General features: G+C 38.2%; 3 protein-coding genes across 3 annotated transcripts in view; all 3 read left to right on the top strand.

Moving 5' to 3' along the window:
- chmp5a (charged multivesicular body protein 5a) overlaps nucleotides 1–2,374 on the top strand; it is a 3,362-nt gene extending 988 nt beyond the window's left edge. Inside the window, exons 4-8 of the mRNA XM_083541888.1 lie at nucleotides 950–1,043; nucleotides 1,182–1,253; nucleotides 1,426–1,534; nucleotides 1,606–1,721; nucleotides 1,916–2,374. Coding sequence (XP_083398014.1) covers nucleotides 950–1,043; nucleotides 1,182–1,253; nucleotides 1,426–1,534; nucleotides 1,606–1,721; nucleotides 1,916–1,966 — 442 coding nt within the window. The 3' untranslated portion in view covers nucleotides 1,967–2,374. The remainder of the gene's footprint in view (nucleotides 1–949; nucleotides 1,044–1,181; nucleotides 1,254–1,425; nucleotides 1,535–1,605; nucleotides 1,722–1,915) is intronic.
- Nucleotides 2,375–4,118: 1,744 nt separating this feature from the next.
- bag1 (BCL2 associated athanogene 1) lies at nucleotides 4,119–9,492 on the top strand. The gene is made up of 7 exons (XM_083541890.1): nucleotides 4,119–4,236; nucleotides 4,493–4,618; nucleotides 4,749–4,831; nucleotides 4,923–5,036; nucleotides 5,126–5,233; nucleotides 7,971–8,033; nucleotides 8,129–9,492. The coding sequence occupies exons 1-7, from the start codon at nucleotides 4,194–4,196 to the stop codon at nucleotides 8,216–8,218; spliced, it is 627 nt and encodes a 208-aa protein (XP_083398016.1). The 5' UTR covers nucleotides 4,119–4,193; the 3' UTR covers nucleotides 8,219–9,492.
- Nucleotides 9,493–11,646: 2,154 nt separating this feature from the next.
- myom1a (myomesin 1a (skelemin)) overlaps nucleotides 11,647–18,464 on the top strand; it is a 30,950-nt gene continuing 24,132 nt past the window's right edge. Inside the window, exons 1-7 of the mRNA XM_083541620.1 lie at nucleotides 11,647–11,811; nucleotides 12,330–12,567; nucleotides 15,922–15,972; nucleotides 16,109–16,156; nucleotides 16,275–16,403; nucleotides 16,690–16,867; nucleotides 17,663–17,820. Of these exons, the coding sequence (XP_083397746.1) occupies nucleotides 12,422–12,567; nucleotides 15,922–15,972; nucleotides 16,109–16,156; nucleotides 16,275–16,403; nucleotides 16,690–16,867; nucleotides 17,663–17,820 (710 nt within the window). The 5' untranslated portion in view covers nucleotides 11,647–11,811; nucleotides 12,330–12,421. The remainder of the gene's footprint in view (nucleotides 11,812–12,329; nucleotides 12,568–15,921; nucleotides 15,973–16,108; nucleotides 16,157–16,274; nucleotides 16,404–16,689; nucleotides 16,868–17,662; nucleotides 17,821–18,464) is intronic.

Raw genomic sequence — 18,464 nt, 5'->3', positions numbered from 1 at the left:
AGCTACCACCTCCCATTGATAGATTCCCCCCAAAGTTGATGAGCTAGAAGCAGGAAATACATACTGGCATAAATAGTGACGATGACATACAGCAGGCCTTATGAAGTATTCCCCAGTGTCCACTGGTTATAAAAAAAAAATGTATCCAAGGAAGGACAGCCGTTGGCTAAGGTTAATAGATGTGTGTGGGGAGCAAAGGCGATCCCACAGGAGAGCTACTGTAGCACAATCTGATGAAAAGTTTAATGCTGGCTATAATAGAAAGGTGTCAGAACACTTAGTGCAATGCAGACCGCCGAAAGTGCCTACAGTGAGCATTTGAACTGAACCATGGAGCAACAAAAGGTGGATTGGTCTGATGAATCCCTTTTATAGATGTCCAGGTGCATCGCATATCTGGAAAAGAGAGAGCACTAAGATGCACTGTAGCTGAAGAAGGAAGTGAGATGCTCTGGAAATATAAAAAAAAAACTTGGGGCCTGGCATTCATGGGGATGTGATTTTTGACCCCTACCACATAAGTTTTAATGTTATGGCTGAACTTTGTATATATCATATATTACCCTGTTAACCTGAAATACAGGCGTTTTAAAAAAGTGCAGTTGTTGTAAATCGATTTTGAATCCTATTTGGCCGACATGACATAAATAACTGTTTTTAAAAAATGTAATAACCATTCATTTCCTAATGAGTACAGCTGCTCTGCCTTGGATTGCCTCAAATCCAACACCGTGTGCCGATTTGCCCACTTTAACACATCAAATGACATCGATTGCTTGATTACATTGATTAGCTGTTAAACCACAATGCACGCTATTGAGTTTGCCGTGTTCGAGCAGGGAAAAAAAATCACCTGTTATGGACTGTGGCTACGCAGGACACACAGTTAGATACCTGCATTGAGTCTGAATCTTATTCGGTTGTCCTTCTGTTTCTTGGCATGATGAAGATATGAAAGCCAGAAAGATCAGCTTGCTCAGCAGTCTTTTAACATGGAACAGGCCAACTTCACCATTCAGTCATTAAAGGACTGCAAAACAACAGTAAGTCTCCCAAATCTCTCAAGTCCTAAGATATCTATATATAAATATATATTGTCTTGAATTGACCTGTTTATCATGGAAGTGTTGTTTATACAAAAAACTGAATACGTGATGAGATTTTGAATCGTTCTGTTCTAGGTTGAAGCTATGAAGATCGGAGCGAAAGAAATGAAAAAAGCCTATAAGCAAGTGAAGATGGATCAGATTGAAGTATAAGGCAATCCTTTCTATTAAACATGAATAGAATACGCAGTATTTACAATATAACTACTACTTGTAGAAAACGTTTATTATTTGACTAAATGTTTTAACTCGATGACTATGTGAATGCATTCCAAGTCTATTATAAAAGCTTATTATTCTACTCATACTTGGCTTTAAGGACTTACAGGACCAGCTCGAGGACATGATGGAGGAGGCAGATGAAGTGCAGGAGGCTCTGAGTCGCAGCTATGATACACCAGACATCGATGAGGATGAACTCGAAGCAGGTAGGTGGTGCATATTGTGTGTCTGTGAATTATAGTGATAATCCTAAATACAGCTTTGGTTTTTGCTTCAGAGCTGGATGCCCTCGGAGATGAGGTACTGCTGGACAATGACAGCTCCTATCTGGATGAAGCCTCGTCTGCACCCTTAATCCCAGAGGCAATGCCCAGTGACAGAAAAACAAATAAGGTTATTCTCATATCGATCACGTGTGGAGTTATTCATTCACACCCTTTGTGTGACTGTAGTATCCCTAGACAAATTTATGCAGTTACAGAATTAATGAATTTTGTGTTTTGAAATATTTCCTATTTAACAACTTTACTACTCTGTATGCTGCACATCTTTAGACCTTCTGTTTAAAAGGTTTGTCTGTTTCTCAGGATGGGATTCTGGTCGACGAGTTCGGATTGCCGCAGATTCCCGCCACATAGACCGGGATGAACACCTCAGGATCCGACCGAAGACCATTCAAGTATTTTTGTACACGTGACATTGAAGGAGGCTTTGCTAAGGAAGACTAATGGAAGGAGTTAATGAAGTGTTTGCTAGTCAAGCATGTGGCCTTGTAATTCTCTATTTCCATGAATATATTTGTTTAACAATCTATATATTTTTTCATGACATTACATTTGTTTTTGAAAAATCAGCAGCAGCATCCATATTGTGATGTTATAACATTCATTAATAAAGCACAACATTTTTTTTATTTTATTTTTTTTTTTTTACAAAAGAACATACATTCTTATTCATGATATTAGTGTTCAGTCATGGGTCTTGGACAAATATACGGATTCTCTGAACACTTTTACTGTTTTACAAATGCATATCTTATTTACCAGGACTTCTGATCAGGTCCTTCTATACTTTCTTTACTGATATACACAAACATAAATCATATATATATATATATATATATATATATATATATATGTGTGTGTGTGTGTGTGTGTGTGTGTGTGTGTGTGTGTGTGTGTGTGTGTGTGTGTGTGTGTGTGTGTGTGTGTGTGTGTGTGTGTAATAAATGGACATCCCACCCAGATGAGGATGGGACCCTACCCACATCTGCTGTATTTTTTTATTTTTTTATTTATTTCACTACTGTCCCCATTTTCTGTCCAAAAAGAGCATATTAATTTCCAAAAACTTTGAACCAACTTTAGCTGAAGTTGAATACAAATATTGAGAGGTGTATCAAATCACAGTGAGCTCTAAACATTTATTTTTATTTATAATTCACTTCATTTGATTTGTCCATTGAATAATAATGGTTCTTCTACTTCTACATTTTATTGTAATTTTATTTGTTAACTAAAAAATCCCCTTTTAAAAGATTTGTATTACTACTGTCTTGTCTGTTTCTTTGACTGAATTGTTTAATCTTTGCTTCATTCTGGCATGTTGAAATGAGGTGTTAAAGTGAACAATTTGATTTGCATTATAGGAAATAAAAGCTCATAAATCAACTGCTTTTAACTTTCACTAACCCGAGTCTTGTTGAGGACTAGTGCATCTTTGATTTTACAATTAATATGAGTCAAATAGTCATGTGCTGTCCAAATTGGATACTCTAAGACTTTTACTCAAGTCATATTGACATGTTAACTTGTAGCAATAAACTCTCAATACTTTTACTCAAGTATGATTTGCAGGTACTCTTTACACCTCTGGAGGAAATCAGAGGACCCAATAAAAACCCATGCAAACTCAGGAAGGACATGAAATGCTCCATTAAGACTTTAACAGATCTTAAGAATGACTTGAACACCCTGGACCTTTCAGGAGGCATTGCTACATTTTCATGTATCTCCAATAACTGCTTAATACTGGCCGAGCCCATCCCAGATACACAGGGCATGACGAATACACCTTTTATAGGGAGCCAGTGAAGCAGTGAGGACATGCACATACATTTACAACTAGTGGTATTTTAGAAGAGCCAATTGACCAACCAGCAAGATCTTCAGATGTTAAAGGAAAGTGAAGAAGCCTGGAGGAAACATAGGTGGCTGTGCAAAGAACATGATAGATAGATAGATAGATAGATAGATAGATAGATAGATAGATAGATAGATAGATAGATAGATAGATAGATAGATAGATAGATAGATAGATAGATAGATAGATAGATAGATAGATAGATAGATAGATAGATAGATAGATAGATAGATAGATAGATAGATGAGTCTAGTTTATTTATATAGCGCTTTTCACAACAGACATTGTCTCAAAGCAGCTTTAGCAGATAGATAGATAGATAGATAGATAGATAGATAGATAGATAGATAGATAGATAGATAGATAGATAGATAGATAGATAGATAGATAGATAGATAGATAGATAGATAGATAGATAGATAGATGAGTCTAGTTTATTTATATAGCGCTTTTCACAACAGACATTTGTCTCAAAGCAGCTTAAGCAGATAGATAGATAGATAGATAGATAGATAGATAGATAGATAGATAGATAGATAGATAGATAGATAGATAGATAGATAGATAGATAGATAGAATAACGAAATAAAATGTGCATATTTATTTTAGTGATCTAGTCTTTTCCATAACGGTTTTGTCCACTGGATGGCAGTACGGGGCAAATTATGACCAGTCGTCTTCTCCACGTCACATCCGGCGTCTCTGCCGGTTTACTGCTATTACATGGAGATGGCGGACAGCACACTTACAGTGACTGTTTCTCATGGTAAACAGTGATAAGTAAACCATTTTGTCTTAATAGATTTCACTCAGAGATAGACACAGTCTAATCTGTGTAATGACCGAAAACCGGAAGTTAGCTCCTTACAATGTAACTTCCCTCTGAGAAGACGAGCTTGTTGTTTATCCCAGTTGGCTGGATGTGTTTTTTTTTCTTTCTTTTCTTTAAACCATAAATATGTGTATATAGTTTAATAATTAAGATTTAACCTACCTTTGTGACGTGCATGTTTGTTTTTCAGGAAGCTCCAAACACAACATCTCTCTAACAGGACAGGATGGAAGTGAACTTACAGTTAAACATCTATCAGAAGCTCTGGCACAAACCACTGGAGTCCCACAAGCCTCTCAGAAAATTATATTTAAGGGTAATAACCGCAAAAATCAATAATATTTCTTTCAATTGTTTTTCGCATTAAAGGATCTACTGTTTTTAGAGGAAAAACTGCAGGAAAGTCTAAAAATTCTGGTCTTTCCTTATGCTTTCTTTCATTGTAGGGAAATCCCTGAAGGAAATGGAGGAAAGTCTGTCCAGCCTTGGAATAAAGCAAGGATGTAAACTTATGATGATTGGGAAAAGGGTAATATACATTCTTTTTACACATTTTCTCAAGAATGAGATGTTTTTCGAGCTCGGGTCTAAAAGTGTGTTTTGCACTTTGATTATTTTAGAATAGTCCAGAGGAGGAGGCTGAGCTGAGAAAGTTGAAAGACATCGAGAAGTCCGTGGAGCAAACGGCCAAGAAGTTGGAGAAAGTGAACGGCGAACTGACAGGACTGAAAAATGCATGTTATTCCCATTCTCTCACACATTTCTTCGTGCTCATAATGTATGTGGATCTTTTTTTAATTCTGTGTTTGTTTTTCCTATTTAGGGCTTTCTAGCGAAGGATCTACAAGCTGAAGCTCTTAATAAACTGGACCACCGAGTCAAATTGGCTTCTGAGCAGTTCATGAAGATCCTCGAGGACATTGATTCTTTGGTAATTTTTTTTTTTTTTAGGAAAGGAATAGTATGCAATATAATGAAATTGCTGATTTATTTGAAAAACAATAGATTTTACAAATGTAAGCTAAAAATCTTGTACCACTTCCAACAATAATGTTTTCCTTAAAATGCAACACACTTTAACAGATGTGAGGTTGATCGTGTGATTTGCATCCTGCATTGATCTGCCAAACATCTGGGTTACAACCAGTCTTTTAATATTAAAGTAAATGATTTACTCAACCTTATCAAATGTATTTTTGCTATGTTACCCTATGGTCACAGTGGTTAGGATGCGGCGCTCTCACCGCTGCGGCCCGGGTTCGATACCCGGTCAGGGAACCAACCCCAGCCACTCTTAGTGCTGGTCCCAAACCCGGATAAATGGGGAGGGTTGCATTAGGAAGGGCATCCAGCGTAAAAACTTGTCCCAAATCAAACATGCGGATGATCCGCTGTGGCGACCCCTAACGGGAGAAGCCGAAAGAAAGATACTAATAGTTTGGGTTTTGTATGTAAGTCATTTTGGTTATTATAGTCAAAACAAAAGTGAACAAAATCCACATTTACAAGCTGAGAAATCAATGCGTGGACAGATTACAAGGACACACTGAATGTTCTGGTTTTCAGCGTATATATTTAAAATGTATGTCCTGTGACGGTTCTCGTGCTTGAGGGTGCACTGAACTAATCCTGCTTAAAAAATTAGTAGACGTTAATAAAAACCCATCACAATTCACAGCCGTCCTGCTTTGCAGTCATATTATGCGGTCCAGCACTTATCATAGAGACATTGGCGGCACAGAGACATTTCCTGTGCATAAACGTCAACTAAGAAATCGAGCTCTAATCAATCAGATCGTTCTAATAAATGATTCAGATCATTAGAAGAAATAAAGAGCAGGATGCATGTTTGTGGACAGCATTAGAGGTTTGCAGGGATTTTTTTATTATTAATATTATTTTAAGCTGATTGTTGTCATTTTTTCGTATAAAAAACAATCGTGCACATTTGCTGTCAATGTTTAGCACTATATAGTTCTTTATGGTTAAAGCTGTCCCCAAGCATATAACGCATAATTTATTTGTCACAACAAAGGGAGTATATGCTCATTATTGCTTACTACGATCAAAATTGATCATACAACTGATCGTCTTTCACAATTATTGAACAAATGAAACACAGCTCGGGGGGGTTAATTTTAAGCAAATGGCAACCAATTAAAAAAGCTAAACGTATACCGTAATTTTTGGACTATAAGTCGCTACTTTTTCCCCACGTTTTGAACCCCGCAGCTTAAACAACGAAGCGGCTAATTTATGGATTTTTCCTGGGTTTTTCCCGGTTTTACAAACTTCAAGCCAAAAAACTGAGCAACATAACATTAGACCAATTAAATTTCCGAACGGAAACGAAAAAACGCACTTTACCTGTGTTCTGAGCTGCACGGCATCGGGAGAAAAAGACAGTGGTATCTTGACCTACGAGTTTAATTAGTTACCGTGGACGAGCTCGTATCTCCATTTGCTCGCACATTAAATCAGTTTTTCATATTGAAAATACTTAAAATGGCATTAATCCGTTCCAACCCTCAAAATGACCCGTTTTTATGTTTCATGATATTAAATTGGAAAATACATTTCTAAATAACAAATCTTGTATAAAATCATAATAGAAAGAGTATGTTAAGGTATATTAAGGTTTTATTCAGTGTATTTTCCTTGGAGATGAGACGACTTGAGCTAACGAAAACTCCTGTGTGTGTGTGTGTGTGTGTGTGTGTGGAGGGGCGGTAGAGGCGATAAGCGGAGGCGGTGGGAAAACTCGTTTATTACTATCACTCCTGTACACTACGGATCCCTAAACTTTACAATTTTTACTTTTTCTTCTTTGTTAATCTTAATTTTCGTCACAATCATCGCTTTCTGGGTTCGCTTCGCCATCTAGCAGCAGCGTCTCGAGCTCGTACCTCAATTTTTTGCTCGCGTAACAAAGCAAAAAAATCGCCCGAGTGACCGCTCGTACCTCGGAAAACTCGTACATTAATGCACTCGTAGGTCAAGTTACCACTGTAGTTGTGAAAGGAAGAAGGAAGACAGAGAACAATAACTTTCTTGGTCGGCTACTGTTTAGATACAAGCCGTTGTAACGCGTTGAGTCTGGGTGAAGGGAGAGCTCACTAACTCCAGTTGCAACACAAATCATATAAGCACAGACAGGTTTCCAAAACTCGTGCTTTTTTATTATTCTTGGCAACAGCGTTATGGGTTAGTCAAAGAAACTTAGATATGAGCATGCAGTAATACCGGAAGAATGCAGTGCATGCTATTCCCAAAATACCGCTATGCTCCTAAAGGAAGCGCAACATATTTCACCCTTTACACCGTGTGTAACGTGTCTTTCGTTAAAGCCTGTGTAAAGTTTACTAGTTTCAGTGTAGACACTGCGGCTTATAGACAGGTGCGGTTTATTTATTTTCAAAATAAAAACATTTGTCAAATTCAGTGGGTGCGGCTTATATAAGGGTGCGCTTTATAGTCCGGAAATTACGGTAGTTTACTTATCATAGTTCTTATTGGTGTCGTTCGATTCGAAATCAGTCGTGATTAAGAAATAGAAGACCAAATATTACTGCAGCCGATGCTTACGAAAACATAAACCCAGCTAATTATCAATCCTAATGCTTGTTCCTGAATTTTATTTGTATTTATTTATTTATTTTTTATTACAGACTGTGCCTGAAAACTTTAGCGACTGTCGGATGAAGAAAAAGGGACTTGTAAAAACCGTACAGGTACGTGTTTTTCACTCGTGCTATCAGCAATCATTCGATTACACAATAGGCCACTATAGCAAATCTAATTTGTAATTTTTTTTCCCTCCTCACAGGGCTTCCTTGCCCAGTGCGACAAGATTGAAGCGGGCATATCCGATCATCTGGCAAAGATTCAGAACAAAAATCTAGCTCTGTCCGAATAGCAGGAAGTAAACCATTATTCATATTTGCTCTGTGAGCGAATGAGGAACAGTCCCACTGAGCTTCAGTACTGGAGCAGGTTCAATCGTGTTTATTTATGTATCCGTCCTTTAAAGGGCAGCATCAAAAACCTGTCACAGTGATCTGGATTTTAAAAAGCTCTAATGCAAAAAAAGTGATCTCTATGGTTTCTTTAAGACCCGTGGGTATACCAGGTAGCGTCACTCGAAGTCATTTGTAAACCTTTTAACGACCAGGAATATACAATAGTTTGTGTGTATAGCAATTAGAAATTAAATTAGATTAAAAGGGTGGTCCAAACGTACACGGTGCTTTAATTCTACCTTCTTAACAGTGTATTTCGGTCGGCTCAGCGCTGGGAATCATGAGGAACTGACTTTTAAAATGATATATGCCCCAGAAAACCAGAGCACAACAATTACAGTTGCTATAGCAATGGATCCTGAGCAGGGGGATGAACATTGTTGCAGGTTTATTATGCTTTCCAATATCTTTCTGCTTTACCACCCTTATTATGTGGTGCGTGTCTTTTGGTGTGTGTGTGTGTGTGTGTGTGTGTGTGTGTGTGTGTGTGTGTGTGTGTGTGTGTACACACAGCTTGTACTGTAATAAATTTGCTGTTGTAAATCGAGGAACTCCATCACGACAAATAGTGTAGCCATCAAACGTTAGGAATTCCAAATCACATCACCATGTTCGTGCAAGTTATTTCGCTGCGGGCAATAAAATGTTCCTTTTAATATGCGTGAAAATAAACCATTAATCATGATTTCACAATATTCCCGATTTTAAAATGTTCTCAAAACGGTCGTCAGAGATCTGTATCCTTACAGACACGCCAGCAGATTGTATTACGTTATTCACGCGTCAATTTGTGTCTGGTCTTCACTTTGCGTTCTCCAGGTTCCTCCTGACTCCCGAAACATGGCTCTGCTGGCTCCCATTGTGTGCAGCGTGTCCTGTGGTGGACTGTTGTCCTGTTCAGGGTTGTAGTATTCCTGCCTCACGGCCAGTAATTCTTTGGATTGGCTCTGTATTCCCAATGACACCATTTGAATTAGAAAACAAACGAATGAATGAATTGTTCGCATCATTGCATATTACGTATGAAACTTGTGATTTTTCCCTTATAAATATATAAAAGTATACACAAACATTTCTTACCTGCAACTGAAAATGAAAATCGTCCTAAATAATAATAATTGTTCATTTTTTGACTATAAAGGAGAAAATAAACATGTTGGGTTTACTCTCATTTATTTACTAAATTAAACTTTCTCTAGAAGGGCATCCAGCGTAAAAACATATGCCAAATCAAACGTGCGGAGGATCCGCTGTGGCGACCCCTAACGGGAGAAGCCGAAAGAAAGAAAGTTTTTTTTTTTAAACTTTCTCTAGTCCTAATCCTGTTTAGTCAGCTGTTTTAATGATCGGTAAGGAATGGACGAGTCTAACAGGGCCACAGGTTGACCCGTGCCGACCTTTGATTTGTGCTGCCATGCCATATATGAGGGAGGGGATGCCATTTGATGCCATTTTTGATAAATCTGCACCAGCTTCATTCTTATTAGAGGTCACTTAATAGCCGTATTTAGGCGTTGAACTCTATTGTACAATAAATTAAAGTTTCACTGAACTAGAACTCTGAAAATAAAATTGCATTCGTTAAGCAGATTACATACTTATGTTTATTTTGTATTGAATTCTTTATTTTTTTTGTCATATATTATGAAATCATAAATAAGATGAACCATGGGAAATTTAATATGCAGGTGCATCTCAATAAATTCGAATGTTGTGGAAAAGTTCATTTATTTTAGTAATTCAACTCAAACAGTTGAATTATTAAATCAATTTGTTTTAAATAAATTCAATGCACACAGACTGAGGTAGTTTAAGTCTTTGGTTCTTTTAAAGGTGATGATTTTGGCTCACGTTTAACAAAAAACAGCAATTCACCATCAAAAAATTTAAATACTTCATAAGACCATTAATTAAAAAAAAAAAAAAAAAACATTTTTTGTGAATTGTTGGCCTTCTGGAAAGTATGTTTATTTTCTGTATCTACTCAATACTTGGTAGTGGCTCCTTTTGCTTTAATTACTGCCTCAATTCGGCGTGGCATGGAGGTGATCAGTCTGTGGCACTGCCGAGGTGGTATGGAAGCCCAGGTTTCTTTGACAGAGGCCTTCAACTCATTGTGTTTCTCATTTTCCTCTTGACAATATCCCATAGATACGTTTCCTCTTTGGGTTTCAGTTTTGGTGAGTTTGCTGGCCAGTCAAGCACACCAACATCATGGTCATTGAACCAACTTTTGGTGCTTTTGGCAGTGTGGGCAGATGGCAAATCCTGCTGGAAAATGAAATCAGCATCTTTGAAAATCTGGTCAGTAAAGGGGAGCAGTGCTCTGAAATATTTTGGTGGTTTTTAAAAAACACATTGGACCAACACCAGCAATTGACATTGCACCCCGAATCATAACAAACTGTGAAAACTTAACACTGGACTTAAAGCAACTTGGGCTATGAGCTTCTCCACCCTTCCTCCAGACTCTAGAACCTTACTTTTCAAATAAAATACAAAACTTGCTCTCATCTAAAGAGAGGACTTTGGACCACTGGGCAACAGTCCAGTTCTTCTTCTCTTTAGCCCAGGTAAGACGCCTCTGACGTTGTCTGTAGCCAAATTCCTTGACACGTCTGTGTGTGGTGGCTCTTGATGCTTTGACACCAGCCTCAGTCCATTCCTTGTGAAGTTCACCCAAATTCTTGAATCGATTTTGTTCGATAAGCCTCTCAATGCTGCGGATCTTATGGTTGGTTGTGCATCTTTTTCTTCCACACTTTTTCCTTTTACTTAACTTTGTTAACATGCTTGGATACAGCCTACTTTTATCCATATTTTATTACCCTGCAATATTTGCTATAATAACAGGACTATAAACAGAGCTAACAATCAGGAGGCTATCTGGCTATACACTGTAATCCAGATGTGGATGGGGTTTTCTCTGCTTGTACAAATAACAATGGCAGGTGACTGAAGTAGAATATGAAACAAGGGATTGATTTGTAATGAATTGTTTTTAGTGCGTGTTTATCGTCTTCTCAGTTTTAAATTTGTAGGCTAGTACATGACCTAAGCTGATATAAGGGGATTACTTTTTTCTTACACACACACACACACACACACACACCGAGTGTGTGAAATGGGTTGCTTTTAATATAGATACACCAACGTTCATTCTTTGGCCTGATTTATGGTTAATAAGCTGGTGGTCTCAACTGTGTGCTCTTCAAGGCCCCCTAGCGTGGACTCAATCTGGCAACCCAGTATGCGGCTGTCCCCCTGCGGGCTAAATTTAACGCTCCGCTCGCCATACAAGGTCGCGCTGCGCTCCGCAGAGTCTTCAGCATTATTTTTGGCCTCTGCGCTTCCGCACTCCGCTCCGCCGCCCCGCACCGCACCGCACCGCACCGCCGCTCTGCCCGGAATTTTGCCCACTTTCGGAGTTGAGTCCCTTCTATCTCACTATATTTGTTTTTCCTCCCTTGCAAAACAAATTTGGAGTTTGGTAAGAAACTGCATTTTTTTTTTTTCATTATTATTTTCTTGGAATGACTGGCATCTTGTGTTTTGAATCACCTATGAATGTTGTGTTCATTGGTATATCTCCTTACCTGTCCTGATGGATTTATTTCTGATTTAAAAATGATTTTCTAGTCTTTTACTTATTCATCAGATTCCAATTTGGCATGCATTTTATCCACAGACTACTATAATATACTATATTGCTAGAACTGCTACTATAATAAGTGTAGTGGCAACCAGTTATCCTGGATCTATTACATTTTCCTTCTAAGTTTTAAGTAAAATGTGTGAAGCTTTTTTATTTCTTTCAAACGACCTCCTTTTAAAACGTCAAGCTCTCTAAATGAATCTGTAAACCTTCTGTAAACCTTTAGTCCATATGTGAGTACAGTGGTAGGTTTTTTTCAGATGAAGAACTCACTGTCTGGCACTTGTTCAACTTTCCGAACAACTTTTGACTTTTTCCCTGACCAAAAATTGCGATGGAAATTGATCCAACAGAGAGTGCACCCAAAACGACAGAAATCCAGGGGGGAAGCAGGCCTACGGGACATTCAGAACTCGTCCACAAGTCAATCCCGGATCCAGTCAGGATGTCAGGAGTCATACAAGTGCAACAGGAGCAGCAGCAACAGCAGCAGCAGAGGAATCTGGAGACTCACTATGAAAGCGGTTACCACCAAAGCTCGCTGTCGTCCTTTAGCCACCAGTCGTACACGGCTCACCAGAGCAGCATAGGGTAAGAGGAGCCACAGCGATGAAATGTCCCTGTGCTCTTCCCTGATGTGTGCTGACTGGTAGACTATCACCTGGAGAGCTGCCTCACAACGCTGCTGCTTTCTCATCCCGGCGCTTTCGCCTAGCCTATAGGCACACGCTTACGTAATAAATAACACTTCATCCTCCTAACTCATCCTCACACCTTGCTCAGGATGGGAGCGTACAGATGATGTTTGAGTTAAAGCCTAATGAAAGTTCTAAGTTTTCTTGGCTAACCAAGTAACAGTTTTATGCTGAATGACTACTGAATGGCTAGACTGGGGAAAAAAGAGTTAAGTGCAAAGATTTGACCTGTTAGGTTTGCAAATGATCATTTTATTTCAGGTGTATGTGTATTGATGACTATTTTGAATCCAAGTGTAGTGTTCAAATTGAGCATCTATCGGTGAAGTTTAAATTAATACAGTACAGATTTATTTGTAGGTAGTTTTTAATAATCGATATTATCTATCGACAAGTGTGGATTTGAATGCAGATTTTTAATAAGTAAAAAATCTTCTGAGACGGCAGGAAAAACAAAGATGGTTCCTTGACTGGAACCATTTTTACATTTGCGCCATTTGCCAGACGCCCTTATATAGATATATTAATCTCGTTCATACAACTGAGCGTCTATGCAGGTGAGAGCTTTGTTCAGGGGCTCTGGAGTAGCAGCTTGATGTTGCTGGGATTTGAACTCATGACCTTCAGATCCAAAGTCCAATTCATTAACCACTACCACCAGACCCAAAATACTGCCTTTATTGATTTGGGTGGCACTATACAGTAGAATTATAAATCATCACCCATATACCACCGTATACTTAAAAGTCAGGTGGTCTTAAGTGTGTTGAAAGTGGGAGATAACGAGGTAAGATTAATAGGGGAGAAGAAATTATTTGAGTTGGATCTAACCTACACTAGGAAAGTGTAGCATGGGAAAATATCCTCTGGATATCCATGGTTATATTTATACTTTGTTGTAGGCTTGTGTTAGTCTAGAGCTTTTGTACTGATCAGGAATATATTACAGCACTTTGGGTTTGTGGACAAATATACAGTATTTACAGTTCATGGTGGATCTCGATGCTGTGATGGAAAGTTTCTTTCTGTTTTGCATCATATCCTGAAAGTACATTCAGCAAATAAAACCAGGAAAATGGTTTAGCATGTGCCGTGAAATCCGTGCTCGTATAGTTATAGTGAACTGTAAAGGATTTTTTTTAGATTTATAAGAATCGGATTTCGTTGGCTAAACGAAGCAATATCAGTGGTCGAGATTATATGCATGTCAAATCAGGCTTTTCTAACAGATATATGTATATAATTGAATTTGGTGGCTTTTCACTAGTTAGTAGCTTTGGTGAAAACTAGTTTGCCAAATGTCTTCCTGCATTAAATAATCCGATTTTGTTCCACATGCTGATTGTGGATTTCCATGAGCCGGCTCGAAAGAGGAAATTGAACCTCTCTGCTGTTAAAGAGCCAAGGTTATTAATGTGTCCCAGGGCTATTTGTGGTTCATGAGACAGGGAAATGTAGAGGCTCAAGATCCCTGTTACTGTACTGCAACTGTACAGCCACTTTCCCATTTGAAATTCAGGAAATGTGCAATATTGAGAAGGATACTCAGAAGCTTTATGCTTCAAATTGATGTTTATTGTTTTGCTTGATTGCTTAGAATGATTTAGATGCTTCGTTGAAGGTGGAAGACAAAGGGTAAGGGTAAGGCTACTGTACTTTCTCAGAAGACACAGCATTTTCTTTCTTCAAACCTGCCTGCCTCGATTTGTCTTCATGACAAGATTACACGAACCGTCCCCATGTAAAACCCATCATTTCCTGCGATAAAACCTGTAACTGCACGGCTTTTCGGCCGATGCCGGAAATAAATACAGTACGAATGGCTGTGATCCCTCTCAGTAATAAGAGTAATGCTGAAGCCGTTGTAGTCCAGAGATAAATTACCACACTGATTTAGATGAGGAACAAATCTCCCCAGATAGCGGAGCTTTGTGAGCCGCAGGCTCTGTTAGTCTAGCACGTCAACAACAGGAAGCCTATAATGCCACTGGCAGGTGGAAATATGTGACAGGACTATTTACATGCCTCCAGGTTTATCTCCTGCTGCCGTCCTATTCAGGCGGATGTTTGTTTTTCAACACAACGATCCTTTGTGTCTGGAACATGTCGGTAAAATTGGATTGGAATTTTGAGTTTGACTTTAAAAGAGTGGGAACGTTATATTTAATAGATAACGCTTAAATTGAGTATCAGCTGTGTCAAGAAAGAAAACTTCCCCTAGATTTAAAAATGTTTTAATTGTTGGAAATAATTGGAGATAAAGAGGGGGAAAAAAAAGATTGTGTTAAGCAGTGCAAGGACCATTTAAAGCCTTGGATTGAACCTGTAACCTGAGAAAGGATAGTGAGCCTCATTATAAAAAAAAATTGGAATACAATCAGATTTATTCGTGCATTTGGATGTTTAATTGTACTTGTGGCGTTCCTGAAAATCTTGCTGACAATCACTCAAGGATATTCACTTCATGTAAACCTAAAATTTGTTTGTATAATCTACAAATTGCAGTCAAAAAAATTAAATTGGAATGTTGGATTGAATGGAGTTACTTTAATACAAACAAGTCCACCTCATGGTAGCTAAATCGCTGCAGTGGCTGAGCTGCATTAGTGGAAGGTTTAGCACATGCTAAGTATTTACTTAACGTTTTGTTGGTTACTTCTCACTGTGAGCTTTGCCTTTAATGTGTTTGTGTCACTAAATGTAGATCAGCTGACCTATGAACAAGAGTCGATTGTACAGTAAACGGGTGCTGTTTAGCAAAATATGAGTACAAGCATGAGTACAGTACTGCATTACTGAGAATAATCAGTATTCAGAATTTTTTTTTAGTCAAAATCTAGCAAAAGTTGCTTTGCTTGTATTTTATTTGTCATTTTAAAGGTTGTATTAAGCGCAGAAGGATAAAGCTGCAGTTCAGTAGGGAAATCTATTTTGGAATGAATATTTATACTTTATGGTATATAGATTTGCTTTTAATGTTAACGGCTTTTGTATAACAATAGATCCCATTTTTTTATGCTTTCACTTACACACTAAACAAGATCATCATGTAACATATTAACATTTCCATCTCATCGAAACTGCAGGAACTACAAAATTGTGTTGCTTTTTTGTGAAAAAGCAGCAGTGTTTTTAGTGCTTTAACAGTGAAAAAGAAAAAAAAAAATCATTGCTGCTAGTTATGTTTTTATTCCGCTGCTTGACCCTGCTGTACGTTACTGTGGCGTGACTGCTGTTGGTTCTTGTGTAGGATGCAGACTTCAAGTAAAAAGCAGGAGAAGAAACTGAGCTCCGTTTCCAGGTTTGCAACTACGACTTTATAGATTTCGTAATCAGAGGAATACTCTGATGCAGTTATTGTTTTTTTTTTTTTTTTTTTTTTTTTTTTTTTTTTATTATCTCTTCTTGTAATGTGACCGCTGTTGGCTTTTCTTTAGGGTGCAGACAAGGAAGAAGCAGGAGCAGAAAGTGACCTCCATCTCCAGGTTAATAAGTGAGATATAATGCTGTTTACAGGAAACTTACCCATTGAATGTAAATACAATGCATTTGTTTTGTTTCCCTCGCTGCTTGTGGGGTGCCTGTTGTCGTAATTTTCTTTAGGGAGAAGTCTTCGATTAAGACTCAAGAGGAAAAAAAGGCTTACTACGCCAAGAAACACAAGTGTGCCTGCCTGGCACTGGATAAAGAGGAGAGTGTTGTTGGATACGTGGTGCCTGTTTGTCGAAGCAGGTGACCTTCTTTCATATTTCAAGCACAGAATACTGGTGAAAACAATCAAATGTACTAAATTTGAATTTTACCAGGAGGGTTGCTATTCATAACATTTAGCAGGTCATCATCATGTTGATTGTATCTTTTATAAATGTAAAACAAACTGCAAACAAAATCACATCTGTGCGTTCTGGTGTACATAAAGGCATCTTTTTTTAATAAATATGCATTATAAATACATTACATATGAAATGATATGAGCTTGTATTGACCCCCTATTAACCAAATCCATCTGTTTGATCAGTTATTTAGCCACACAGGATCTAATGGAGAGCCAGGAGGAGGTGAAGGAGGAAGGTTTGGGTTATGTGGTCATGAGGAATCTCTTCTCCAGAGACACTGATTACCAGCTGAAACTGGTGAAGAAGAGCCGCAGCACGACTATGAGGGAGTCTGCAGAAAAACTGTCTCTTACCAAGAAGGTTGTACATCTATAGCTTTTCTGAGTAGATTAAGCTGATAGTCTGATTACATCCTGTGTTTAGAAATTAGATTTCCTTCGAAGAAATGTTGCTTTTGTGGGTTTTTTGCCTGATGATGGATTTTTGTGATACAGTATATATGTGTGATTTTGTGGGAAAACATGGCATTTGGACTTTTCCTTCCTATACTTTTGGTTGGCAAAACCAAAAGAGAAAAGTATTTGGAAAAGTATTTATTTAGAATCTTGCTTATGCAGTCCGCCTGCAAAAATCATGTTATATGAGCAGAGACTTTAACAAGCACATTGACAAGAGCAGTCAATCTGCCAAAAGATATCTCAAACAGCTTTTCTTTTCTTTCCTTTCCTTTCCTTTTCTTTCCTTTCCTTTCCTTTCCTTTCCTTGCCTTGCCTTGCCTTGCCTTGCCTTGCCTTTCCTTTTTTTGCACATTGTACTCATTTATTTGGTTAGAAAATGTTCACAATGCTCCTGCTCCACAGTCAGAATACAATTATTGCAAATTACATTTTTTTCCTTTTTTTCACTTTTATGGATAACCTACTTATTTTCAGTTCAGGCCTGTAGTTTTCAGATGTACATGCATATCCAGTATAAAATAAATAAATAAATTCACTAGGCTCCCACATTCATGCAATTATGAACAGCTTAGTAGAGTCAATACAAACTGTAATTTCTAGTACAGAGCTCCATTGTAGCACCGTGTTTGCAGTTGGGTTATGTCAGTACATTGTAGTGTAGTGGAGATCACCCATATCCCTGTTTATCCTATTACAGATTCAAGAAAAGCATGAGTTCCAGAGGAAACTGAACGCAGACAGTCTGACTCACCCTCCCGAGTTTGTCGTGAAGCCGCGTGGTCAGACTGTGTGGGAGGGGAAGAGTGTGACTCTACACTGCACTGTGGCTGGCTGGCCCAAACCCCGTGTGGCCTGGTGAGGTCTTCTGTTTTTTGTTTACTTTTTTTTTTCTGCTAGCAAAATGATATAGGACTCTAACAGATATGACTAATACTGTATATAAAAAAAAACACACAAAATTTTGCCATGATTTTATAGAAAGTTAGAGCGAGCATTCTGAAAGTATTCAGACCCCCTTTACTTTTTTAAATTTTATATCATTCAATCATTCACATTTTATTTTTCTCAATAATCTATATCAGTACCCCTAAATGACAACGTGAACGCAGAATTCCATAAATGTCTGTTTTAAATGTAAAAAACTGAAAATATCACTTCAACATAAATATCCAGAGCCTTTGCAACAACACTTGAAATTTTGCTCAGGTGCCTCCCCATTCTCAGAGCAAAAACCAAGCCTTGGGGTCAAAGAAAATGCCTGCAGAGCTCAGAGACAGGATTGTTGCAAGGCAATGGTCTGGGGAATGCTACAAAAAGACTGCTTTTGCATTGAAGATTCCCAAGAGCACAGTAGCCTCCATGGTTCTCAAAGGGAAGAAGTAAGGCACAACCAGGACTCTTTCAAGAGCCGGCCAAACTGAGCAACTGGAATGGCCTTAGTAAGAAAGGTGGCCATGAACGTGATGGTGACTCTGACTAGGCTCCCGAGATCCTGTGCG

The sequence above is a fragment of the Silurus aristotelis genome (genome assembly GCF_946808225.1).
Source record: "Silurus aristotelis genome assembly, chromosome: 5".
In the NCBI taxonomy this organism is placed as follows: Eukaryota; Metazoa; Chordata; class Actinopteri; order Siluriformes; family Siluridae; genus Silurus; species Silurus aristotelis.
The sequence above is the reverse complement of the archived record's forward strand: the minus strand, read 5'-3'. Positions and strand labels throughout refer to the sequence as shown.